Consider the following 18839-nt stretch of genomic DNA (forward strand, 5'->3'; position numbering starts at 1 on the left):
AATAGCAATTTGTTATTTCATAAAAATTTGAAAATAGATCATGGAAAGATAATTAGCCATAAGTAATCAATATTCTGAATTATACATATACAACAAATTAAAGCCCGACAATTTGAAAGGAGCTGTTCATTTTAAATGGCCCATTTCGCCAGTCATCGTTTAATTACACCGGCACACAAAAAAAAAAAGTTATTTGTACATTTGACCGGTCCCACCTACGGACATGTAATTCGACCCGCTGAATCCGAATTTGAAGTCCGTTTGGCGCGGTCACTCTCCAAATTTAAGTAAAATGCAAAAAACCCAAAAAAAAGGCAAAAAATTGCGAAAAACTGCAATCACAGCGATGAAAAAATTTTTGTGGACTCGGATCAAGTATGATTTTCGTGTATTTCAATTCACTGAATCTAAATATGAACGTTAATTAGCCCGTTGAGCCGTCAAAGTTTGAAAAAATTGCGAAAAACCGAAAAAAATTACATAAAATCATGAAAAACCGTAACTATCGAGATGAAAAAAATTTTTTGAATTCAGATTGAGTATGATTTTTATGTATTTTGTTCCACTGAATCTGAATCTGAAGTTTTTTTGTCCCATTAGCGTTTCAAAATTTTAAAAAATCTCAAAAAACCAAAAAATTGGGAAAATTGCAGTTGTAAATATGAGAAAAAATTTATTAAACACAATTGCAATCGTTCCATTGAATCTGACTCTGAAGTTTTTTTTTCCCATTAAATATAATAAATAAAAATTGGGAACGGTAATCGTGTGTGATAGATTGTTTCTCATATTTATAACTGCAATTTTCCCAATTTTTATGGTTTTTTGAGATTTTTAAAATTTTGAAACGTTAATGGGACAAAAAAACTTCAGATTCAGATTCAGTGGAACAAAATACATAAAAATCATACTCAATCTGAATCCAAAAAATTTTTTTCATCTCGATAGTTTCGGTTTTTCCTGATTTGATTCCATTTTTTTTCGATTTTTCGCAATTATTTCAAACTTTGACGGCTCACCGGGCTAATTAACGTTCAGATTTAGATTCAGTAAATTGAAATACATTAAAATCATACTTAATCCGAATCCACAAAAATTTTTTCACCGCTGTGATTGCAGTTTTTCGCAATTTGTTGCCTTTTTCTTTGGGTTTTTTGCATTTTACTTAAATTTGGAGAGTGACCGGGCCAAACGGACTTCAAATTCGGATTCAGCGAGTCGAATTACATTCCCGTAGGTGGGTCCGGTCAAATGTACAAACAACTTTTTTTTTTGTGTGCCGGTGACATTAGGTGCTAATATATTGATTTCGCTTCCATTTTGAAATATTATAGAGGGTAATAAGACATTACAATCCTTTGATTTTTTTCAAGTAAGTTCAACTATTTACAAGAAACATGTCAATCCATTTCATCACGTTTTCCCATCGAACTGCTGTCTTATTCTAACAATTCATGAGGTTGAAAAAATAAAAGCCAAGAGTCAAAAAATTGTCAGTGGCGAAAATTGATTTTTTCGGTGTTCTACAAGGGAAAAATGATTTTGATGCTTCCATCGAAAAGTATCAGAGAATAAGAATTTGTCGTCTCGATTTTTTCGTAGGGTTAAAAAATTTGACAAGTGTAATGGTTATTGGATCATTGTTGAACTCAATTTCTATAACCCACGCGAACATCGCGTCGTGTAGTGTGAACCAACGCGACGCGGATAGCGATGCAAATCGATTATATGATAGAGTAACGCACGCACTAGTCGGACACGTAACTTGTATTATTGATATTGTTGGTGCGGGTTTCAACTGTTATACCATGAAGATTGTCTATGTATTAAAAGTTTGCACTGTCCGTTACTACAACTCGAATGCTAGTCAGATTACACTGCAATTGTTTCCCAAAGTAATTTTCCCTCAAATTCATGTCATTCAAGGACGTTCGAAATTTTATACAAAAACAAATTTGAGGAGAAATACTTATTCATTTTGAATCTGAAATTAATCGACCATCCCGTTTCGGACAAGATCGTTTTCAAGAACACCGGAATGATGGGAGGTGAAACGCAAGTGATCCACACCCATCCAAATGAAACACAGGTCAACGAGAAATGGTATGAACGAAACGTTCTACCCACTTCAGCAGCTGTCAGCGCACCAGCCCAAATGGGAGCAGCTTACTACTTCGGGTTCCAACTCTATAAAGAAGATGGACCTGGGCAAACACGTAATGCTAGAGTTGCAAACTGGAGTAGGACGAACATCGTTTGAAATGCCAGATGATTGGTACGCCAATCGAAACATCCGTAGAAATCTACCCGATGGAGTAGGAACGGAGAGATTTAGAGCTATCTCAATGAGACAAGATCTAACACTTCTCCAATGGAGTGCCTTCGACTAACACCTTAATGCGCGATAGAAGTAAAAAACTCAACTGAGGATAGTTGGCCATGCCCAACCGAATCGTTTCTCTCTATCTAATAAAAAAGTCCTGTCCCGCGTGAACAAATGTAAAAGAGGATTTTAATAGCAACAGGTAAAAGAGTATAATAAAAATAGTATACGCATGAAGTTGGCGGTGGGATGAGATGCCGAAAACAAAACAAAAAGCATCTAGCAAACAAAACTTCCTATGTTCATAACAAGATGCGCGCTGAGAAGTCGAACGTGTAGTATTTTCAAATAAACTCATTTAATAATAAAGTTGCTGTTGCTAGGAAGTTAGTGTCAAATGATTGACAGCTGTCATCGGCTATTTATGACAGTCTTTGAGAAATATCTTTATAGTTATCTGTTTCTGACACACAAAAAATAAATATGTAAACGAGAATTATCTAGATGATTCCCGACGGGAATTCTCTTTTTCACGCGCTGGCGTATTGTGCACACGGCGCTCAAGATCGACACGCAGAGGTGAGACTGAGTATCGTTTCAAATATAGTTGATAATAGGTCTCCAATCGCGGGTTTTATTACAGGTGATGAGTCAAACGGTGCCGTGATTAGGTCACCTGGTGATTACAAATTACACATGAATAAAAATGGAATTTACGTGGGAGAAGCAGAATTAGCTGCAGCTGCGGCCATTTTTAAGATATGTTTAATCGTGTATCGCCGAGAACGAATTCATCCACGCCAAATCGGATCATAAGATAAAAGACCATTCTCGCTACTCTTCACCGGCGACGGAGACAGTAGACACTTTGATGTCTTGCAGAACCAAAATAAAATTCAGGTGGTGAGTAATTTGGATGTCTTGCAGAACCAAAATAAAATTCAGATAGTGCGTAATAAGTATGAAAAGTAACAACCAAACAATAGTAAATCTAAATATGTCACCAAACAGTCAAAAGGACAACCAGGATCTACGTTGGCAATGGAGAGAGGAGGAGTTTCAATCAGCAGACAAGGCGATGGAGACGGTGGATGGTCGGACGTATCACAAAAAAAAAGGAAAATAAAATTGTAAGTGCGAATAACTAAATAAGCCATAGAATAATATCCAACAAATATTCGTATAACCAGGCAAGAGGACGACCAGGATCTATGTTGACCACAAGAGAATGAGGTGTTTTGCGGAGTGAACAGCAACGCAAATATAGAGAAAAAAATAATATTAAGAAGGTGATTTTGGAGGATATCAGCCGATATTCAACGAAATACAGGATTATGTAGATACGCGTTACGTAGGACCGATGGAAGCAGCTTGGCGTATACTAGAACTGCCAATGCATGGACGAAGTCATGCAGTCACACGCTTACCTGTACACCTACCGGGGCAGCAATACGCAACGTTTGAGGAAGGTAGAGAAGTCGAAGCTGCTACAAATAAAAAAAAGTGGAGAACCCATCTTATTGCATGGTTTGATTTGAACAGCATAGATGAAATGGCAAGAAATGTAACTTACGCGAACACGCCAGATTACTATTCGTTTCAAGAAGCAACAAAAACGTAAAAAAAAAATTGCATGTAAAGTAGTAAGCAGAATGACAAATGTTTCACCAAGGGATACAGAAAGATTTCAGCTCAAACTAATCTTTGGACATGCGAAAAATGCTGGGAGTTTTATAGATTTACGCACTATAAACGGAAAAGAATGGAACACATTTGGAGATGTTGCAGTGGATGTGGGTTTAACTGCGACAAATGACGAAGCTTTGAAGATATTCGACGAAGCTGTTTCAATACTTACGCCGAAACGGTTACGTCATTTTTTTGTATGGTATCTAATCGGTGAAATGCCACCGAACGTGATAGATTTATGGAACATGTACAAGAAAGCACTATCTGAAGTCTTCGTGGATCAGCATGAAAATAGAGCACTATGTGCAATTGAGCATCTTCTACGAGCCGAAGCAAGATCATGTGCAGATTTTTACAAACCAGACACAGTAGACTCTATATCTCTATATGTAGATATACGTAAAAAAATCTGAAAATAATAACTATAGCAAAAGAAGTCGCCAAATGCAATTGGGGTTGCATGGCAGTAATATAACAAGGCCTGTTCTGGATAGAAACACCTTCTTTACCGACCAAGCCGACCAATTCCTCTATCCGTGCATCCCAGACGCAAACCCTTGAAGGTTACCCCCACGCTCGTAACATAAAATGTGCTCTGCCGACCGCTCGTCGGTAAGAAAATCTCTCAAATGACCATGACCGTTGGTAAAAAATCCTCCAAATGACCATGATTGTTGGTAAAAAATCCTCCAAATGACCATAATTGTCGGTAAAAAATACCTGAAATTGCCGTGGTATTACCCCTTGTGGGATAAATTGTGCTCTTTGTCATTAAAGAAAATCATGCTCATCGAGCGGGATCGATAACTGCATTATCGAGCGCATTCCGTGAATCCTCAGGCGGTCAAGCGGACCCCGTGGATCCTCGAGTGGAGTGTACCAGCTCCCTCGAGAAATCCTTCAGCCTGTACAAAGAATTGGACGGTTTAAGGGCAATGATGTCCGAGGATATAGCTTTTTTACTAAAAGAATTCATCTACACGTTCGCATCAAACTCCATCAATGATGCGTGGGATAAACTACCAGAGGATATGAAAATGCACTACGTCATCGCAAGTTTCCGCAGATGTAGCACACATTACACACCAGGACCCGATGGCGATATAGTGGATGGACCGAATCCTCTAATTAAAGATTGTCTAGGTTGCAATCGTGTGTATAAATAATATGGACAATATTTAACAAAATAGCAATAGAATTTATTACAATATATACAATTATATTCGGGTTTATATGCAGAATATTCAATAGAATTAATCTCAATTATATCATAGCTTATACATAAAATTAAAAAAATTTACTAGTCGATAAAATTATAATCTAGAAATAGGATACATTACAAATATATTCTTTATAACTTTCACCCATTCTTGTCATACAAAATGTAAATGTTATGAATTTTTACTTGTGAAAAATATATAATCAATAATTGTGAATTTAGCGTGATTTATTCCTCAAAATAATCCATAAAATCATTATCGTTGTCCTGTTCGCTAACATTATCATCATCATCATCGTCATCATCATCAGTATTTTCGACATCTATTATTACGATAGTTTCATTCGCCCATTTTTCAATAATTATTTCTATACATATATCCCCGTAATTTATATAATGATGGCTGTTTGGCCTCACTCGAGCAGCTCGCGCGTCCTCAACGAGTTCCCGAAGCTCCTCCAACGAGAACTCGTGTGTTGCTTCGGAAAAGCCTATAATTATCTCTTCCTCAGCCTCTTCATCCTCATTTTATTTTATACAATATAATATAATTGGTCGGCTTGGTCGGTAAAGAAGGTGTTTCTATCCAGAACAGGCCTTGTTATACTCCTCATGACATCGGGGGTTTTGTACATGTGAGTGGATTCGTTTACTAAAACAATCTGAGCAGGCCTGCGTAGGGAGCCAGTAGCAATGTCGAGTTGATCGGAAACAACCGATCAACAGTTGCAGACCTGTCATCAAATCAGCATAAATGAATTCACCTGTCTAATAGACAATGTATAAGGAAATAGTGAGACGCGTAGCGCCGAGGTGAGGTTGGCGCGCGAAGCGCGCACGGGCGAAGCTCCTAGTTGTTTTTTAAATAAAAGTTTAGTCTGAGACTGACCGTCACACCCAACAATATCACTCTATCCAGTAATACGAAAGTCTAATGCGTGCCGAAGGCGATGACCAGTGCAGTTAGAGAATTACTACTTTGAATATATGTGAATTGTAGAAACATCGATTCCATGCGAGAGCCTTTTTTCGGTCGGCGGCAACATCGGAACTGATGAACGTAATCGTTTGGATCTAGTGTTGGACACTACCAATTACTTTGTATAATTAATTACATCGAAATTATTATATAAATTAGTAATTTGTAATTGAGTGAAAAATAAAATTATTACAATTGCAATTTGTAATTAGAAAAATTTTAATTACAAATTACGTATGTAATTGGTATCGGTTTTGTTTCTAATTACAAATTAAAAATGTGATTGAGATCGAGTCTTCTAAATAGAAATGCTGGATGCAATGAGCATTCGTTTTTTTCTAATAACAAATGTTACGTTCTGAGAAAAATATCGTGAGAAATCTTTGATTCGCTGCGTGATTTTCGGTTTAAGCTCGAGTTACAGACCTTGTGATATTCAGGTTCACGAATTTCGAAGATTGCTCATGTTGATTTCTCGTTCAGCCCTAGGGGCTAGTCACTCCCGAGTACATGCGCTTTTTACTTAAGTCAGTAACATTATTCAACTTATTTTGCTTATCTTTCTAAAAACTTGACAATACTCGTTGGTACTTATCGATTCTTGCCGGCGACGGGTCTTTGGGTAGATAAGCAAAATAAGTTAAATAAGGTTACTACCTTAAGTAAGAAGCGAGTATACTCAGGAGTGACTAACCCCTCGTATCAGCATGTCTCAAACTAGAATGACGTTGTTGTGAGTCGTAGTAATTATCACTATTCGTGAATAAAATAATTCTTTTTACACACACCTTTAATTCAAATACACATGTATTAACAATAAGAGGTTTCTTCAATTGATTTTCAAAATTCGGTTTTACAGTGGTTCGATACACTCATATGATTCACTAACGGAATCACGTTAATTATACTGAAATTCGAAGTTTCCGAATATGAGGGTTTTATAATTTAGAATGATGTCTTCTGAATTGTCCAAAGTCTAAATTGGTTCCGAGTTTGATTTAGTTCTGTTTTGTCTGATGTCTAAAATGATTCTGTCTGATCCATCAGTTTGGTTTGATAAGGATCTTCAATAGTGAGAGTTTGGGAAAGACTCCTGATTGGTCTTCAGCCACGTCAGTGCAAGACGATTGGTCTTGAGAGACTAATCGGCGCAATATTGATAAGATACCTATTTAGTTGCAATAATGCAGTTTTGAGATTTGAGAATGACGCTTTGTGAATTGCTCACCTTTTCGTCCCACACGTTCGCGTTCCTTGCGTTCGATCAGCAAAGTTTATGAACCTGAGTTCTCCGAATCTAGATTGTAGACCATACGGTCTACGTGTAGGTTGAAATTAAATATATAAAGTTAAGATTGAAAATTATACAAACTGCATAGCATTACATAGATGTAAGCTCCCTTGCGGAATGACGGATGGTATGTTGTACGCAGATTGAAGATCATTACACACTGAGATGGAAATTGTGTATACCGTGTGTCCATGAGGAAAGTGCGCACCTTATGCGCGAGCGTCAAGTCGTTCGAATTTTATTGGCTGATAGTTACCACCTGATTGAGCAGCCGACGCAATGTCTCGTCATATAAATGCAAAAACATATCGTTGTTTTATTGATTATCATCCGAATGTTAATGAGATCTCGGGAATATCTCGTTATTCATGCGATTGCGCAAATGGCCGACGTACTGCTGGATGCTGCTCTCTTTTGGCCGCAATAATTTATTATTTATCTTGTGCAAGATATTTGGTCAAAATTGTAAGACCAGCTGAAATACTAAGCCACCTTTTCACTGTGGAAGGTGTAAGCGCAGTTATCAATGAAGATAGCAACGATGATTAATCGGAGAACAGTAATTCCATTTTATGTAATTGAAAATATTTTGTAAATAAAAATGTAGACATAATCGAATATAAATAAGACCTTAGAATATACATGCAATTCCATTGTTACACAAGCAAATAAATGATCGTTTGTTCTGATACGTGAATAAAAATTAGTAAAAAATGAATTTCTTTATTTTTCTTAATGTTGCACCAACTCGAAAAATACGAAATAATTCAAGTATTTCCAGGGTTAGAAAAGACGTATTTTGTGTAAGTAGCATAATTGTCTTTCAAAAATAAACTGTTGAAAACGGCAATTAAAATTTTTTTTTTTTTTTTGCTAACGAAAAATCGAGTTTTTATTTCGGGGTCGATACAAAGATTTTTTTATATGTGTTTGACAGGTAAGAAGCGGGAAAAAAATTAGCAAAAATCCATCTCTGATATAAACGATAAAAATAAATAAAAACCGAAGATCACGTTTTTTTTGTTTACTGAGAAATTAATCAACCCTGGGGACTGAAACTTGGTGGAAAAAAGTTTCTTTGGATTGAAAGTGGATAGGCCAAAAACAATTTAATAAATCGCCGGAGGCACTTTTGGTATTCATACCCGGCTATGGCCTTTCTCAGTATAATCAGATGACGATCGTAGCTTAGGTATACCCAGAATTGCTTTGACAGCAGGATCTATCGACCGCCTTCATTTGAATTTTATCGGGTACACCGCGCATATATCAATACCAACGGGGTTTCTCAACACACATCTGCATTTGTGTTAATTCTACGTGCTTTGTATTGAATTTTGTACTCGAATTCTTTCAACTTTCTCTCCATCTGTTACGTCCCAGCCGATGATTACGGCGGTAGCCTCCCTGTACCCTAGCTTACCGACGTGTAATTACTATAAGAGAGCTTCACATACTCATACAATAGCTCTAAGATCCATACCGATCTAGATTCAGTTACCACCTCAGTTTGCAATGACCATGCACCGACAATCTGCATACAACACACCGTCCGTTATTTCACAATCAGGTTTACATTTACGTAATGCTATGCAGTATATACAATTTTCATTCTCACTTTATATCTCTAATTTCAACCCGCACATCGACCGCATGGTCTACGATCGAAATTCGCAGAACTCAGGTTCATAAACCTCGCTAACCGAACGCAAGGAATGTGAGGAAAAAATGATAAGCGTTATTCTGAAAACTTGAAACTGCATTCTTGCAACTAAGTAGGTATCTTATGAGCATTGCGCCAATTGGCTTCCCAAGACCAATCGTGTTGCACTGACGTAGCTGAAGACCAATCAGGAGTCTTTACAAAACTTTCACTATTGCATATCGTTTTCGAACCAAACTAATGCAACAGAGAATCACTGCAGACACCAGAGAAAACAGAAATAAACTAAACGCAGAACCAATTAAGACTTCAGACCATTCAGAACACTTTGAAATTGCGAGCAATGCAGATCATAAAACGCTCATATTCAGAACCTTCGAACTTCAATATAATTACCGTTATTCCATTAGTGAATCATATAAGCGATCAAAACCTTTGTAAAATCAAACCTTGAAAATCGATTGAAAGAACCTCTCATTGTTAATAAATCTGTATTTAAATTAAAGTGTTGTGTAAAATGGATTACTTCGTTCACGCATAGTGATAGTTGGCACGGCCCACAACAGCGTAACCCCAGATTGAGACAGGCTGAACCAGAAATCAACACACGCAGATCATCAAAGTTCGTGAACCTAAACACGACAAGGTTTGTAAATCAAGCTTAAGTCAGAAATGCGCAAAAAATCAAAGATTTCTGGCAACGTTCTTCCCAAAACCTAAGAGCCTTGTCATAAATAATATGGTAAATGAAAACCTTAGAAAGATATTAAATATAATATAAATTTAAGGAGGGGTGTTAATTGTATGTGTATATTATACATTTATATTGTATTCGTAAGCAGACACACTTTGTGAGATAAGAGAAGAGCACGGTAGAACCGTGAAAGACGCTGAAGCGAGGAAAGAGAAACGTAAATGTTCAGGAGGCAATATTTCGTTCCACTATTATATCGTATATTACAAACATACAACTGAGTCTCTTGTTTGATCCCTAAATTATAAGAATAATAATTTGTGAATTCTTTTTTGGTTCCACTGAAACATATCATTTGCTTGAATCGATTTTTTTTTTTTTTGAAGTAGTAATATAATCTGATGAATGAATAACTTTCTTAAATTAATATTGTAATCTGCCTTGTGAAACAAATTCTTGTTTCAACATATTAAAAATTTTTTTGTTCATAGTTATCATTGATTATCTCGAACAAATATCACACTGTACCAAATACATTATTTGGCAATAACATTAATATAATATTTCAGAAAACGTGGGATTATCGTTTCCAATCTCTCGGTACTTTTGAACCAACGTGTTCAGCAGTTGAAGAACTACACTTTCACAAATTGAATGAGAATAAGTAGTTGATTCAAGCATATCAATATTTTTGAATGATTGAGAAAAAAAACAGTCGATTTTTTTAAACCAATTTAGTGTATACGCTCGAACGGTGAGTGCATGATTGATTAATAATAAGGGATTGTTACTATAGCTCTATACATAACTGTAGCAAGTTGTTTGAATGATTGAGGCGAAACTAATATGAATAATAGATAGGTGATCGTTAGCAATCTATTATTAACAACGAGCTAATAAGTAAAAATGATAATATATTACTATACGCTGAAAGCGATTCGTTTTAAATGTGGTTCGAGCGATTTAAAAAATGATCCAATGAACGGAAACGGTGAACATAAAATAAATTTTGGATGAAACTTATGATGATTCAAAATTATGAAAATAATTATGTTACAATGAAAAATTTATAATCTTTGAACAACCGAAATTTCTTGACTTGCTCTAAGATTAGACCATCCTGATTCCAAAATTGTAGATGTAAATATGAAATTAAAGATGAGTGGATGTGATTGTATTTTTGGAATTCAGGATAATTCATCCGTACGAGGTTTATATGAACATAAAGTTTAACGTTAAGTGAAACAATACGGGTATCCTGTTTTGATTCTCTTAGCCTAAGACAGCAATGATTTTTATAACTCTTTTTCTCTCTCACTCTCTTTATCTCTTGATTTTTTTTTCATCTGTACTGTGATATCTGAATTTTACATACGGAACAATTGTTGCACCGTTTAGTCACTGTACCGAAGTACGAAGGGTGGAACTTCGTTCACTGATTTAATTATTTCAAAAATCTGAGAAAAACGATGTTGAACTATATACGAATCTGATATGACAAATAAAGATAGCAAAATAAAATAAAACGTTCGGTGGGACTTAGCTTTCGTAGACTGTAGCGAAATGTGCGATCGTCGGATCGTTGTTCTCATGAGTGTCGACAAACAGGCCTCACCGCGTTGGCTGATTACTTGGCATTTAGTTTAATTTGAAATCCGTTCAAGATAGTAGTTTTACACGAACGATAGTTCCACTCACAAACTTTTGATTTATGAATATCAAACACGATCAATTCCGATGTGGAACACTGAGTCAAATTTGGAAAAACTGTTTTTGAATAATATGAAGTGTCTCACGTTTTTCGATGAAATTGGATTTAACGTTAAAATTGTAAGCGAATTACCGAGGTTACTAATGACTAGTAGTTAATATTAAATACTAATATAGTGATTATTACGCGAATCTAATTTAACCAACTGAAACAGTTTGTGCAAATACATTGAGATCAAAATTAGTATTCACATTATCGAGAATCTAGTCCTTTGAGTCGTCACTTTAAGAGATTTTCGATCACCAACTCTGGCTCTAAATTTGATTAACTCTCGGTACCAACGTCCGCACACCTCGCGACTTCACATACGAAAGACAGAGCTCCTTGAGCCGAGGAGTCCAAGAGACCGCAATTACAATAAGTTGTATTAATGCGCGAGAGTAATTAGCCAATGAGATTCAAGTAAGACCCGGAGTCAGGTCGCTGTGTCAGCACCTTCGCTCGGTCGAGGCTTGAGGGTTCTGTGGTTCCAAGTCTCGCTAGAATCCGTTCGCATCAACATTATTTATTATTCTCATATCCCTTTACAATTTGCGTACATATACGGGTTCTGTAAATATAATGTTATAATAGTCTTAATTTAGATTGTGTCTAACTATTATGGATACCTGGGTATCTTCTGGTAGTTTTGAGTAATTATGACAGAGAGTTAGTTTATTTTGACCGTAGCATCTTCACGTTGGCGAGATGCTGGGTTCTCCGCATTGCTAGTTTTGTAACACTATACAGGCACTGTTATCGGTTTCTACATGCCTTTAAGACGGCTAAGGGGCAAGTAATAATTATTAAATAAGCTATAAAATATTTTCAAGAAATGAAACATGAAGTGTTTCTTGTCACAGAATAATTGTAAACGTGTTTTTATTGAAAACGAATAGGAATAATACCACAGTGCTAAGCACTATCGTTTGAAAGTTATATTATTCAAAATTTTGAAAATATGAATGTTATAAGAACCCGATCGTAACATCGTAGAAAAATCAAATTGTATTCTAAAGATAACGTAAAACCGATACAACTAGAACCATAGTGTTTGCTTTTGGCTCTAGAAACCAAAATCTCAGCTGAAATTTGAAAATTAGTAAATACAGCTAACTTTTGTGATAAGCAATGATCACTATTCAAATACGGCATCAAACAGGGCGGTCAGTTGGCATCCTTGGCATAATTAGTTGTAAGCGTTATCTCAGTATCTAATTTTAAGTTGTTGGCACTGTTTGCCCAGAAATCTTTTCCTGTAAGAATAAAAGCACTACTTCTGTTTCCGGTTATGTCTGGCAAGTTAGCCACATGTGTGTTCATAATTCAGTTCAGTACAATTAATAAATATCCGATTCAATATGAAAATAGTGAGTAAATGGGCAACACACATAATCCCAGTCTTTAAGAAAAAAATGAGGCAACAATTTGTGGATATTGTAAGCTGACTTACCACAACTTGTGTCACAAAATAGTAGACTTTCCGCACTTGTCACATAATGTACTATTTTGACACCAGTTGTGGTAAATTCGAGATAAGATGTGATAAAAGTGGTATTGGTACACAAAGAAAAGCTAATATGACCTTTTGTAATCGCTGTTAGTAATCCGAACGTCGCCTTCGCTCCTTAGCGCCACGTTTGTTTACATCGATTATAATCTGGTAAATACACAGTGCGCAGAGTATGTTATTGCAATTCTAGAGATCGTTGTAAAGGTAACATTCACTTACTGTACGTTTCGCAGGCACTGTAAAACGGACTTACCGCACGCTGTGTCAGAAAGAATATTGCGTCGTTTCGAACTTGCCAATTTCGTATCGTCACGAAAAATTTTTGAAAAAAATAAAATCAAAATAGCAACCGCTTCGGTATCTGATGCTCCAACATTTTATATTCTTTACATTTCGCCGTTCTGCTGCTATTTGCAAGTAAATAATGACAATATCTTTTTCGCGGTTGTTAACAATAATAACTTTCGATTTTTTATCAGCATCGCAGAAAATGAATATACGTGCTGGAACCGCGTACCATTAAAATGTAGACGCGATATGTCAACTGCTTCTATTACTGAACAGTAAACTGCAGTAGCACGTAAATATTACAGACGCGCGATCGCAAATAAAACGCACTTCCCTAAATATTTCAGACAGTCAACAAGTGCTAATTAGGGAAATTATTTGAGCTGCACAAAAAGGCGAAACATTTATTTACACCAGGTCTCACCATGTAACGGCGTCTACAGGTAATGCCTGATCACGCTACCCGTAGGTATGCTTATGTAAGCTCTATATATATTACATGCATGTCGGTTATCGGCACTCTATAATTTCCATTTTCCCATCGGAGAAACAAAAACACCTATTTATACTAGGTCCCGCCAGATAAAAATAAGCGTTCTACATTTTGTGGAAGATCGTCTTCATTTGATTATTTACTATTTGATAAAATATTATTTTGAATTTTCAATGCATAATACTGAAAAAAAAAAGAATTCCGTGGGTACTTCATCAAATTTTATACAACCCAAAGATTTATGATCCGTGACATAACAATACATCGAATGAGAATTTAATTTTTCTGAATTAACAGTTTAAAGATATAACTATTTTATGAGTAAATTGAATTAATAATGAAAAAGTTGTTAGATACACATCTGAAACGTCAACTGGAGACTTAATATTACAAGTGTGGGTCTCGATGAGGTTGGACATTTCGATTAATGTAAGCAATGACAAACATTATTTGTACCTATTATTCTTCATAAATTCAAAAATCTTTTTAAAAAATTAAAAAATCAAATGTGAACGATTGTCAACAAAATTTATATTAATTTTTCGAAACACCGCAATTAACATCATTGTGAGTAAATTTTGTGATGACATTCTAAATATTGTTCAAATTATAGGCGATTTGGAGAACGGCGGACGAGCGGTGATACCGAGCTGCCGGATTACCCGAAATAAAACGGGGGGTCTTTTGTTAGTCAGCAGCTTCTGATACGAGAGTGCAAGTACCCTTGGGAACAATGAATCTGAGACGGCTACTTTTTTACATTAGACAGTTATGTTGGCAATACAGAGAATCTCAATAACTGAATCTCAATAAACATAACATAACCCATGACCGTCGAATCTAACCTTAGAATACCGCGGGGATAATGACTTGTTGGATTGACATGTATTCCCCAAGTGTACATAATGGCATCATTGGAATGCTGCTTTTACCATCACTACCGGTCGGTCACTGCCAATATGAAAAGAACCGGCAATGATTTATTGATGAAAGAAAGTAACAATCCAGTGTCAGAATCATTGGTTGCTAGAAGCCAGTTAAACTCAGCCCAGTCTTAAAACGTTAGATTTGACACATCGATTTATTTGATTTCTAAGCGTAAAGCTTGGGAAAATGTATATAAAATAACAACCAATAGCTGGAAAGATATTTTACTCAAGTAATGGTGGATCATTTTTTTTTTAATTTTCGTAAATAATTAAAATTAAATAATTACCTTGATTCCAATTGCATATCGATCAAGTAACAAATAAAACTGCTGTATGATGAATTTTAAAAGCTTAAATCCTTCCGTAATACTATTCTCCATAGGCTTGTAAGACGTGTCAGCAAGAAAGTTTAACAGTCCAGTTTTGTCATTCAGCAATTCAGATAGTGCCAAACCTGAAAGTCCAAAGAATAAAACTATTAAACAATTAACGTATTTTGTGTATTTATTTATTTACAAATGTGACAGACTAAAAGTTGTTTTACATAGAAATTACAATCCGGCAAGCTATTAAACATAAAACACATAAATTCTATATTGACAAAAAAAAAAAAATAACAGAAAATTCAACTGACAATGAGTGTAAGGTCACTATAATGTATTAAAATTAGATTTGTTTTTATTTTTTGCGTTTAAAAGATTCCAGGCTGCCTATAGGTGTGCATAATGATGGATTATTCCAGTTACGAATGAGATGGTTAAATGTATTATAGTAGTACAAGTAATCGTTCTTAGCTGATTAAGGTAGTACCGTGATAGCAGCAGTCCTCAGCTTCCAGAGAAATATCCCCTGTATAAAACATTATAACTAAAGTAAAAAGTAGTTGAGATACAGTACGCCTTTGCGCCTCCTCGCACATGCGCAGAAGTATAAAAATTTTCCCATTGCGTCTTTTGTCTGACTTGGCAACGTTGCATTCTAACTCAGTATCTCTTGCCCCTCAAGCATGTGTTGTAGAGAAATGTATTGTTATGAAATCAATTTGAGGTTAGTTATAATTAATATTAACAATTTTAATTTTTTCTGTACCGTAACCTATATCCGCAAAGTTCTGACATTTATTTCAATTCATTGGGCCTTTATGGCATTTTAAACTTCCCGCGTAGGGCAACGTTGCCAAGTCACTATTTCTCACGGGTCAGGTTATGAGAGAAAGTTTGAAAATCATTAAAAGCAACAAACTTTAAGAATTATTTACAAAAAAATGAATACTGCTTGTTTATGTTTTTTTTTTGAAAAAAATTACTTGTTATATCCTCAATTAATAATTCTCAGTTTTTAAAAAAAATTCTAAGAAAAGTATGGCTGTTATTAAATAAAATGCTCACTCTAACTACGGTCGGGATAGGGAATACATGTAAATTGTACGACTTTTGATCGCTAATATTGCAAAATTTAGTACCGCAAGGACTATTAAAAAAAATTCCTACGTATAAAGGACACTTCAATTTATGTGTATTCAAAAATTGAAAGATATTGTAAGAAAAGTGATTTATCACGGTACTACCTTAAACTTCTTGAAGTGTACTAGGATTTCTAATTGGATAATTTACATCTCTTGCTAAGACTAATTCAGCGGTATAATCGCTTTGAATATTGTCATTTAAAATTTAAGAGATAAAAAGATTGTTGACAATTATATTAGTCCATTGAATGGTACATAGTTTATAGCATTGAAGACATGAGTCGTCTATAAACATTTTATAGAAGCACAGCGAAGATATACATGGTTCAAAGCTTCCATTACCTGAGTTTAACTTCGATCGCTAAAAATTAATTTTGTTCAATATCTCAATGCGAACCATACTAGTGTGACGAATGGGAGAGTGTGTATATATGACAAGTTTTTTGTCTGTGCGTGAGTCCTCAACAGCAGATAGACAGGTATAGATAGGATGAGATAAAGAGGTTCAGCTTCATTAAATTTAGTTGAAAAGTGGTTAGATTTTTAGTTAACTACTACTGCCAAAAACCCAAGGCTTATATAAGGAATCACTCCATTCAGTGAGCTCACCCCTATTATCGGTTAAAAGGGACCAATTAGTATGTCACGTGCGGAGCGGTCTCGCAGGCGACTACTTAACCCTTTATGAGAAGCGTAGAGGTTTATATTTATTTTTTTGGTGGATAAGCCGGTGATCGTCCTATACAGGGCGATCCTGGGAATTGGGTAGGAGGATTTATTATCAATATTATTGGAAATTATTGGCGGAATGCAAAGATTTACTGAAATTTGTGGTGAAGGTAACAACTGAAAATATTAGACAAGGAAGCAAGCGTTACAGAAATATTCTTATTCTAAATTGTACACACTCGTACGATTACTCACTATTTGGTGGTTTATTCCAACCTCGCTCACGCTCGTACAAATCCGAACGATGGCTCACACATACGTTGGCACACTCGTAACACACTCACAATTAAAACTACACGGCTCTATGAGTTCGTGGCACAACTTGCAACAACTTAATATCTAGCTTCGAAGACTGATATCGCAACACGAGATGCATAGGTGACCGTGTATAGAATTAGAGGAAATTCACTCTATTCGTCGGTGATGCGAAAAGACTGATGGACCCTTCACACGATAACTTCTGAAGGAGCCTGATTTCCGTAGATGTTGATTTTATTCTGTCTTTAACGGGACTGACTTCGCTCGCTCGTACGACACCCCTTGGAGCGTCGGACAGCGAGCAAGGTTTCCGTCAACTTTGCAAATTTGAAACAAAGGCTCGCCTCGTGAAGATCATCCTCAAAGCGCATGGTCTTGCGCTCGCCTCATCCCGGTGTTGATTACACCCAGGATCCGGCGAGCGCAAGAACGCTGACGTTGCAATGATCAACTGCGCCGCTGTGCTTTTATCGTGCCACGAACAGAAATATAAGGGAGTTAAATTTATTCCTTAAAAATACATGAGAATACAAATCAGAACGATTTGTACTTCCATGCATTTTCTGCTACATAATTCCTAGAAATAAGATTACGCTTCCTCGTCAATTTATAGTATTTTAAGAGTAAACATTAATAAGGTAATGATATATATTTATAAGTATGTATTCAGTCGGCGTACGTGCCATACAGATGGATGTGCAAAGTCTAAAATGGAATCCAACATTTCATGATGCATTGATCCTGGATACGGTAATACAGTAGTTGGATGCCAAAGGACTCAGTATATATGGAACAAAGTTCCCTGCCTGAACTCGACACAGCATTTTAAAACTGGTACCCAAAAGAAACAGTTCTATAGAAACATTTTTGAAGGTTTGTAACATGACAAGCCTTCGAATGTGTGGAACGAGCGACTAGTCCGCAGTTTGGAGAAGGCGGAATTTGGATTACTCTATGAGAAGACGCCGACGTAACCACTCAATACCTCATAGTCCTCATTTCTGTTTTTTTCTTAATTGTGTCGTACTTACAACGAAAAGGAAAAACACCGTCTACGGTAACGAAAATTGTAAAACAGACTTCACGTATAAACAAAGTCAACGCCAAGTGAAACAAAGAAAAGAAACAACAAATAAACGGTGATTCGAAGAAGCAGCATAATTTTACACTTAGACGCATCTGGATACAACGAGAAACAAAACATTTTACAGTGAACATGTTTGACATAAAATGGCATATTTTAAATTGTGTGACTGAATGGATGGATGAATGAGTGATTTTTAATGATTTATATTTACAATTTTAATTATACATTTATACACCTCCAATTTATTTACTCGATTAAAGAATAAATGTGTCTTTTATTTTCACGTACCTATGTATGATTCATCATAAGATTTGCGTATTTTCTCTTAATGTCACACAAATTAGTAATTTATTCAATACCTATATTATAATAATGGAAATTAAACATTGTAGGTTCTTTTGTGCCCGAAAGATTTTCCAGAATTCAATTAAATGCAATTTTATGCTGTGGTCAAACTTTGAGATTGGCG

The 18839-nt window shown here is 35.7% G+C and overlaps 1 protein-coding gene across 4 annotated transcripts in view; it reads right to left on the reverse strand.

The window, feature by feature from the left end:
- Positions 1-18839, reverse strand: part of LOC124217605 (DNA-dependent protein kinase catalytic subunit) — a 152725-nt gene that overhangs the window by 131710 nt on the left and 2176 nt on the right. For 3 of the 4 annotated variants that reach the window (XM_046623460.1, XM_046623459.1, XM_046623458.1), the window contains one exon: positions 15119-15285. In XM_046623460.1, the coding sequence (XP_046479416.1) occupies positions 15119-15285 (167 nt within the window). Of the gene's footprint in view, positions 1-15118; positions 15286-18839 lie in introns of those variants that run through there. The other variant, XM_069135861.1, reaches the window with a different exon arrangement.

Source organism: Neodiprion pinetum, chromosome 4 (assembly GCF_021155775.2).
Source record: "Neodiprion pinetum isolate iyNeoPine1 chromosome 4, iyNeoPine1.2, whole genome shotgun sequence".
In the NCBI taxonomy this organism is placed as follows: Eukaryota; Metazoa; Arthropoda; class Insecta; order Hymenoptera; family Diprionidae; genus Neodiprion; species Neodiprion pinetum.